Source organism: Triticum urartu, chromosome 3 (assembly GCF_003073215.2).
Source record: "Triticum urartu cultivar G1812 chromosome 3, Tu2.1, whole genome shotgun sequence".
NCBI lineage: Eukaryota > Viridiplantae > Streptophyta > Magnoliopsida > Poales > Poaceae > Triticum > Triticum urartu.
The window spans coordinates 587,276,656-587,285,963 of NC_053024.1; the positions used below are offsets into that span (position 1 = coordinate 587,276,656).

The following is a 9,308-nucleotide window of genomic DNA, read 5'->3' on the forward strand; positions in this document are numbered from 1 at the left end:
GTGTGTCTCATTTACAGTATATCATAAAGATTATAGTATACGCTATATAAAAACCAACACGACAAAATTGAAAAGATATTCGAACGCTAGCCTTTACACAAAGGACCACTAGCCAAGAAGTAAAATTGCAATCAAGACCGAAAAATCCTCTGAGTTTGACACCAATACTCGTCACTTGCCTCCGGCACCACCATAGTAGACATCAAATGAAAAAAATGATGGATCACCTCCTATACAAGCTTGATACGGTTTCGTCACTGATATGCAGCTTTGCAGACCTCCAAGATGGCTCACCAAAGATGAAATCATTGCGGTGAACGAATCAGACCGGGCAACACTCCGCACACGTCATCGAACTCCAGTCTAGCACCCACATGACTAAGACGCCGAAGGAGCAAACCATACCTGACAGCCATCAACCATGAATCCAGCACATGTTCCGTCTTTCAGACGTCTTTGATGCAGACCACAATCTGCATCCGGTCATGCACTATCTCCCAAGCTCCGCGTTGATGCTGGAGCAAACGCTATCGCAAGGGCGAAGCCCGAGGTGCCGCCGCCGCTGCAAGGACCTCCCCGCTTGAACAGATTAGTTCCAAATCCATCACCGATCATAGAGACGATCGCCTCGTCGGGGAAGAATCTGGAGCTTCTTTATTCAGCGTCGCCGTTGCCGCCGCCGGAGCCAAGACGCCGAGCTACCCAAAAACCAAAGCTATTAGGGCCCTAAAACCTAAAGCTAAAACGATCCGCACGCACGGGATCCAGCGACCATCCTCATCACCGACGACCAAGAGTTCGCCGGCGGAGAAGAACCACCGGAAGGATCGGCTTTCCAGGTGGCGAACCTACCCGCTCGACCTAGGAGGGAATCAAAAAAGGCTTGATAGATGAAAGAAAAAATGGAGAAACATGTTGTACGTACCTATAGGTATATGAAGACCATACCACTATTTGGACAGGTTGTACGTATCTGTGTTAACAGAAACAGGCATTTTCCCTGCTAGAGAATCTAGCTAGCAATTCCTGCTAGATTCTTTTCTTGAGATCTACCCCGCACGCTTCTTATTGCTGGGGTGTGGACTCCGCGGACTCGTGTGGGCTCGCCGGCAGGACTACGGTAGCACTAGTAGAATCGTAGGAGCAGTAGGTTGGCTCAGTCCTCAGCGTTTCACTCGCTAGGCTTTTGTCTGCAACTGCTGTTACCGCTGTCCTCTGGCTAGTTACTCGGCCCACAGCTGGCTCGAGAAGATCCCTAGGCCTAGTGTCAACAAGCACAAGCATTCAATTACAAGACCCCCAAAGCATAGCCTGCCCCCAATAAGCCCCTTGCCAATCACCAAAAGAAACTCTTACCAAAGGTGGAAGAACCCTGCCGTACCAATCCAAGAGGAAAACAACCCCAACACATTCATTTCGTTGTACCACTAAACATGGTGGTTTGTACGGTGCTTGAGAAGCAAGGCTTTACCTATTAGATTGAGGACTCGAATATTTACAGAACGTCGGATTTTTTGGCATGGCAATCGAACGTATTTCATGATATCTTATATTTGCCGAGGATGATAAGTTTAGTTGGCGAGCATAACAAATCCGTCTCAGTTCAACATTTTGCCAGGAAATTGTCTTGCTTGGAAAACTAGATTTGACATTATCGCGTCAATATAAATTGTCATTAAAAACGTTCGATTTTGCCATGCCTAAAAGTCTGACGGTAGTTTTCAGCATTTCTGTAGATTAATACTCTCTCGGTCCCAAAATAAGTGTCTCAACTTTGTAGTAAAGTTAAAACAATTATTTTGGGATGAAGGGAGTATATCAATCTGGTATGTTGTCTTAGCACGACGGTTTCACGTATTATCAAGTGTATTACCCAAAGTTATTCTAAGCTAAGACACTTGATAAGCATGGCAGGGTCAAGCCAGAAAGAAGTACTACTTTACTACTAGCCCGCAAAATGCAGTGGATAAAAGACATTTATTCCAACCAGTGGTCAGTGCTACTGTTGTATACAGTCAGCCTACGATGTCGAGTTATCAACTACCACGAGGAAGCTACCACGCAACGCAAGTACGTTATCAAGAAACTACAGGCAAAGAATCCAAGATTTGTTGCCCGCCAAATATGGGGGCTAATTGAGTTAGCACATCACCACTCGTGGCACATCATAAGTGCCACCATAATAACCTCGAATGTTTTTTATGACAAGTTTACTATAGCAACATTTCTGTTTCAGTTTATTTTCGACACAAACTTATTGTGTGTCGTTGAAATTTGCCATCCTTATGTGACTGTAATTATCATCAAAAAACGTCAGGCCCGGAGGGTCACCCACCTAAATAAAAGTTTCAATTGCAGTACTCCTGAACCAACAACACGGAATTACGCGCGAAAGAGTAACACTCGGAAGAGGCAACACGGTGCCGATAATATATAACAGCTTTCAGATTTTTCATTTTTTTTACTGTTCGAGCTCAACAACAATATTTATCTAATTTACTCCTACACCACCGTAATCCTATATTACTTGTACGGTCCTACCACCATACTTTGTCAGTTATTACCCCACTGTTCACTTGTGCGCCCACACCTTGTTACAGGTGATGTTCGGGAGCAGCTACTGCACCACCAGCAAAGGTAGAAGGAGAGGAGAAGAGCATGGCTTTGGCTTCACAGACTTGGGCAATCTCATATATTTATCATACCCAATTTAGGAGCATTAACAAGAGCTAATTAGGCAAGGACGACGACAACTTTGGACACGATGGGACTCGTTGGATTCACCATGCAAGACCAGCGCTGCTCTGCTTGCTGCTACATGCTGATGTCCGCGAGGCCGGCCCAGATATGCTCGAACACGTCGACGATGAGGTCGTGGTACTCGGCGGCGTTGAGGGAGAGGTAGCACGCCAGCAGGTCCTCCAGGTCGGCGGCGGTGCGGATGCCGTTCTCCGCGATCATCTCCTCCATGGACTCGCGGAAGTCCCGCCTCGGGTCCCGCGACGTCTTCACCACCGCGAAGCTCTCCGCCAGAGGCGGCGCCTTCTCCCGCGCGGGCGCCGGCGAGGGCGCGGGAGGCTTGGACTTTTTGCACGACGCCACGCGGGGCGTGTTCCCGCGCGTCTTGAGCCGGCGCGCCGACGATGACACGGACCGCCTCGGTTTGGCGGCCTTGCTTTGTTCGTCCGAGAAAGGCGTGGTGGCCCGTTGGGCGGCGCGCGCGAGGGTGTCGATGTGCTTGTCCTCGAGATCGAGGAGCTCCTCGGGCGTCCTCCGCGCTGGCTTCGGCCTGGTCACGATCGGCGGGAGCAGCACCCTGTCGGTGTCGGGCCTCTTCTTGGTCCGCAGGTCGATGATGATGTCCGTCGCGGAGGTGATCAGCTTGCCGCCCAGCCCGCCGTCGCCCAGCAGGGCGACCGTCGGCTTCTTGAGAGTCTCGTCACCCGAGTCGTCGTAGCCGACGAAGTTGTCGAGGCGGCACGGCGGGGTGTCGGGCGCCTGGACCACCACGAGCTCGGGCTTGCGCCTGCAGCGGCACCCGGTGGAGACCGGCGAGGAGACGACGCTGCTGCCGCTGGCCGACGGCGCCAGCTTGACGGAGCGCCTCCGGTGGCGCCGCTTGGACGAGCGCCGCGGCGGCGACAGCGGCAGCGGCGGGAACTGCGCGTCCGAGGCCCTGGGAGGGTGGAGCGGGGACCCCACGGCGTCCCCGGCCCTCGGCGTGTAGTAGTAGGACGCCCTGTGCGGCGTGCTCGGCGCCCGGCCGGCCCTGCCCGCCCGCGACGCCCCGCCGGGGCTGGCAGCGCCCCCACCCCCGCCCCGTACAGCGCCGCGCATGTCGCGCAGCTTGAAGAACCACGCGTTGGGGATCATGTCCGACAGCCGGAACTTGTGCCTCCCCATGGCCGGGCCTCCCTCCGCTAGCTAGCCTCACACCGGGCAGAGGAATGCGCGCGTGCGGCTCGTTGAAGAAGCAGAAGAAGAGCAAAGAATGAGAGCGCCCGTGCGCGCGCGTATGCTTCGCTCGTGCAGTTTTCGCGTTGGCTTGCTCTGCACGAGGAGGAGGGGAGGAGGGGTGCAGGGGAAGGAGGAAATGGCGATGGGAGCAGAGCAAGGCAGAGTGGGCGGGCGGAAAAGGGCGGGTAATAGAGTGGGCGGGGGAGGGAGAGGAGGGTACGTGAGGCGCGATTTGTCCTCGCACCTCTCTATGCGCCCACCACCCACGTCCGATACTCTCCAAAGAATCGGAAGGAAGAAGAATCATTTCGTCGTCATTTCTCGGTATTTGCTTCCAAGCCGCGTGTCAACGGCCGTTGCGTCGCTGATTTACGTTTTTATCCGGGCTCCCCTTTCCTCTCCGACGATGGTGCGTGTGATGTGTTTGTTGACGTGAGTGCGTTTAAAATTGGCAGCGGGGGCAGGGGATAGGGCCGGGGGATGGGAGGCGCAGGGAGTGTTGGTCGGAGATGGCCGCACCTGCACTGCACTGCACTGCACGTAGGATAGGAAGGGAAGAGAATCGGATTGACATGAATGGCTTGTTTGCTTTCTCATCAACCTTTAATTTGCGCGCTGAAAGCGTCTCTTGTCCGGGAGCTTCATGCCGGTAAACAAACCTTTTATTTCCATCGCCCTGCGAGATAAGAGTAGCGAGCAGTGGCGGTTCAGCGAGCGCGCAGGCGCGGCTGCGGCACATCAACTTTGCGCCATGATCGGTCGGGCAGTCTGGACTCTGGGTTCTCTGCTTGCTCGACTGGGGTGGCACGTCCGTACGCGCGCGCTCAGAACAGGGCGGGCGAGAGACTAGAGAATGAATCCTCTGGGACGGTCCTGGCGATCGAGCCGAGCGCAAAGACGATTCACATTGATCCTGTAAATCTAAGCTTGTCGTGCGCGGCTTTTGGGGCAACGGTCAAATCTTGTGGTGCAATGCATCGCGCGGTCTATCTCTTGCATGAGCACGCATGCATGCATGGCGTGTCGCGTAAGCTGCATGCCCGGATGAACGCATGACTTGGCGTGGTGCTCTGCGTCTGCGCCTCCGCGGGGACCCAGTTCGTGTGCCACGCTTGCGGACCTCAAGAGGCAAGGCCCAAGAGCGCGTGCCTTTAGTTAACAACAAGAGTGCTCAACTAACGAAGGTACAAAGGACATGTGCCTTTCTTCGTTTACTTGTGCAGTACTCAAAGATTACTCCTTACAAAGAAGTAAGTAATGCTCCCTCCGTTCCAAAATAGTGTACTTATCATCACTGGCGGAGCTAGGTAAGATCCTTTAGGCCATGTTTGGTAGGCCGTGATCTCCCCGGTATCCCCATCATAAACCGGGGTGTACAGACCAAGGAGGCAAATCGGCCCGTGGAGAGCTACTGGACCATTTGGTGCTTCACCCATCAGGTATATACTGGCCCGATCCACGTCGTTTCCACGGGGGAGAGATCCACGCCTCGAGGGGTCGGAAGAAAATACCGCGGCTCGAGGCGAGACGAGAGTAGCGAACATGAGCCAACGACGACCAAGATCCAGTGCTCCACCCCAAGCATCTCCGCCGACAACTGAGCGACGCCCCGCCCCCGTCCCTCCCGTGATCTGCCTCCACGCCCCCCCCCTCCGGCGACAGCGATATGCTCTTGCCCCTCCCTCCAGGGATGTCAATGGGTCACGGTCGTTATCCTCCTCCTTCCTCAGATGTCCCATCCGTCAGCTCTTGTCACCTCCACCGACATCGACGGCCAGGTCGTCTTCCTCGTTGAACCAAGGTTATCCCCTCTTCATGCTCTTCCACCCAGTTTTATCCATGATGGATGAGGCCGTGTGCAGATCCATGAAAATCTCCCCCGTGGAACACCTCTGTTGCCATTTGGGCACCTGGTGTAGTGGAACACCTCCCACCGTGGTGGGAGGGGTCGTACATGCACAAGAGAATCTCTCCCTTGGGATCTATTGCCCTGGATTTTCACACCCGAACAACCAAATGAGCCCTTAGGGGAGGGGGAGGGGGGACATAAATATGGATGTTTGGGGGGGGGGGGGCAAAAAACTCTATGTTTTTCCTAATCTCCCCCTCCATTTTTTTCTTTCACATGTTTTATCAAAGCTGGTGGGGGCATGGCCCGTGCAGCTTTCAACATAGCTCCGCCACTACTTATCATGGTTTTATTTTTAAAAGTTAGAAGATTATTTAGCTATTGGAGAAGACAACCCCCTTCTCCTTAAAGATATTACCATGTTTTGCAATGAATAAAGTGGAGTTTTCTTTCGATAAAGGAGGGGACAATTGTAACGCCCCGAGACCGTTGCGCCAGGTGTCTTCCAGTTATTCGCTGTTGTTGCCATGTCATTCGCTTGCGTGTTGCATCTTGCCATGTCATCATTCACATTGCATCATCAAGTTTTCGAAACTTGCATCCGTCCCGGTCTCCTCGTTCTCTCCGTTGTCCGTTCTGAGCCCAGACACACTTGCACGCGCCCGCGGCATGTCCGAGATAGTATTTTATAAGTGGCCGGAAAATGTTCTCGGAATGGGATGAGAGTTGGCGTGCGGTGTTGTTTTGTTGTTAGTAGGCCGCCTGCCAAGTTTCATCGCATTCGGAGTCCATTTGATGCCCTGACGGATAACTATAGCGGCAGTATAGCCGGTCTAACGCCGGACGTTTTCGGTCTCCGCAAACAGTCGCCGGGCCTCTCTCTCTTCTCTTCTCTCAGCCTGAGACCTTCTGCACAGTCCACTACCTACCGCCAGGCCTAGCCTAAGCTCTCTCGTCAGCCCGCGGCCCTCCTCTCGCGCGCGTCCGAAAGTTGTCCCGGACCCGACCCAAGCAGTCGTTACCGTTGTGTCCGGATCATCCTCAAACGTCTACAAAATATCTCCGTTTTGTTAATTGGACTCCCTAGCTATTTTATCCGCGATCGTCTAATTGCATCGTAGGGTCGAGATACCCCTAATCTAATCTGTGATGTATATTTATAGTCCACCCCTAGTCTAATTTCAGACCAAATCCCTAATTTCTAGGGATCCTCCCAGCCGCCGCCGCCGCACTCATTCCCCAACCTCGGGATCTCCTCCCGATCCACCTGCGCCTCTCCTTCCGCGCCCAGCCACTACTCTTCTTCGATCCAGATCCTCCCGCGCTCAGCCTCCTCCTCGCCGGTGCTTCCCCCGTCGAAGGCTCCTGGCCAGCAACAACAGTCACCAGGAACCGCCCGTTCCTCCTTCTCCCTTCGTTTTTCCCCTGGATCTCTCTCTCCCACTCAGGTCTTTTCCTCTCGCTGGTTCACAGGGATGAGCGTGATGGAGAGGCAAGCTCCACGCCATGGCCTCCCCTGCTCACCCCGCCGTCCAGATCAGGCCGGGAACCGCCGCCCCGCCGCCCTCTCGTCCGGATCCAGCCGCCTGACCCTGCTGCCGTCAGAGCTCCGGAGCGTGACGCCATGGACCTCCCCGTCGCGCCTCCACGCCATGGCGCCCGAGGCCTCCCTGCAGGACCACGCCGTCTCGATCCTCTTTAGTAGCAGTCGTCGCCTTGTCCGGCCGCCGGAGTTCCCTCGCGCTAAGTTCGCCGTCGTCGCGCCGAGTCCGTTGCCAGACGTCGTCGTTGCCTCTGCTTCGCCCCTCATGTTGCCACTTTCGCGTCCTGTTCCGTCTGAAGCTCCGACGCCAAGTTCCGCTGCTCGATCCCCTGCTGCGTTGACCGCAACCCGATCCAGACTGACTCGGGCTCGTCCCACCGCACCGAGCAAGGCCCAGCCGGCTCCCCTGTGATTTCCGCATGGGCCGGCCTCCTCTCCAGCCGTGGCCTAGCAGCCTCCAAGGCCCAGTCAAGAGACCCGCGACTCAGCTGGCTCCAACGGCCTGGGCTTGGCCCGTGGTGAGGAAGCCCAGCACCCAGATCCAGCCGCATATGTTTTTTTGCACGCTGTGATTTTCCTATTTGTTGGGAAACGTAGTAATTTAAAAAAAAATTCCTACGCACACGCAAGATCATGGTGATGCATAGCAACGAGAGGGGAGAGTGTTGTCTACGTACCCTCGTAGACCGTTCGCGGAAGCGTTATATCAACGCGGTTGATGTAGTCGTACGTCTTCACGTCCGACTGATCCAAGTACCGAAAGCACGGCACCTCCGAGTTCTGCACACGTTCGGCTCGGTGACGTCCTTGCCTTCTCGATCCAGCAAGAGGGGCGAAGTAGTAGATGAGTTCCGGCAGCACGACGGCGTGGTGACGGTGTTGGTGAAGAACAATCTCCGCAGGGCTTCGCCTAAGCACTATGAAAACTATGACGGAGGATAAACTAGAGGGGACGGGGTTGCCGGCACACGGCTTGGTGTTTCTTGATGTGTCTTTGGTGCTAGCCCTGCCCCTCTATTTATATGTTGAGCCCTGGGGTCGAAACTTGGAGTAAAAGCCTCCACAAAGTCGGTTTCACCCGAAAGGCAAGAGTCCTTCTCGGACTCCAGGGCCAGACGCCAGGGACCCTGGCGTCTGGCCCCTGGACTCCGCAAAACTTCCTTTTGCGCTTTTCAAAAACCTTGTGGGCTTTCCCCTTTGGCCCAAACAAAGTGTTCTCCTACCCAAACATTCCGGGAAACATCCGGAACCCCTTTCGATGAATTCCGGAACCCTTCCGATGACCAAACACTATTATCCCATATATCAAACTTTATCTCCGGACCATTCCGGAGTTCCTCGTCATGTCCGTGATCTCATCCCGGACTCCGAACAACATTCGGTCATCAACATACATAACTCATATAGTACTATATCGTCAACGAACGTTAAGCGTGCGGACCCTACGGATTCGAGAACTATGTAGACATGACCGAGACACCTCTCCGGTCAATAACCAATAGCGGAACCTGGATGCTCATATTGGCTCCTACATATTCTACGAAGATCTTTATCGGTCAGATCGCATAACAACATACGTTGTTCCCTTTGTCATCGGTATGTTACTTGCCCGAGATTCGATCGTCGGTATCTCAGTACCTAGTTCAATCTCATTACCGGCAAGTCTCTTTACTCGTTCCGTCATACATCATCTCGCAACTAACTCATTAGTTGCAATGCTTGCAAGGCTTATAGTGATGTGCATTACCGAGTGGGCCCAGAGATACCTCTCCGACAATCGGAGTGACAAATCCTAATCTCGAAATACGCCAACCCAACAAGTACCTTTGGAGACACCTGTAGAGCACCTTTATAATCACCCAGTTACGTTGTGATGTTTGGTGGCACACAAAGTGTTCCTCCGGTAAACGGGAGTTGCATAATCTCATAGTCATAGGAACATGTATAAGTCATGAAGAA

At 53.9% G+C, this 9,308-nt stretch overlaps 1 protein-coding gene across 1 annotated transcript; it reads right to left on the reverse strand.

The window, feature by feature from the left end:
- Positions 1-2,427: 2,427 nt before the first annotated feature.
- On the reverse strand, positions 2,428-4,180 carry LOC125548766 (transcription repressor OFP1-like). Its single transcript, XM_048712311.1, has one exon. It carries the CDS (start codon positions 3,901-3,903, stop codon positions 2,815-2,817), a length of 1,089 nt encoding a protein of 362 aa, XP_048568268.1. The 5' UTR covers positions 3,904-4,180; the 3' UTR covers positions 2,428-2,814.
- Positions 4,181-9,308: the final 5,128 nt, after the last annotated feature.

Bases quoted from the DNA above. Each gene is read 5' to 3' on its own strand.
- LOC125548766 (XM_048712311.1), bottom strand. From the start codon at position 3,903: ATGGGGAGGCACAAGTTCCGGCTGTCGGACATGATCCCCAACGCGTGG.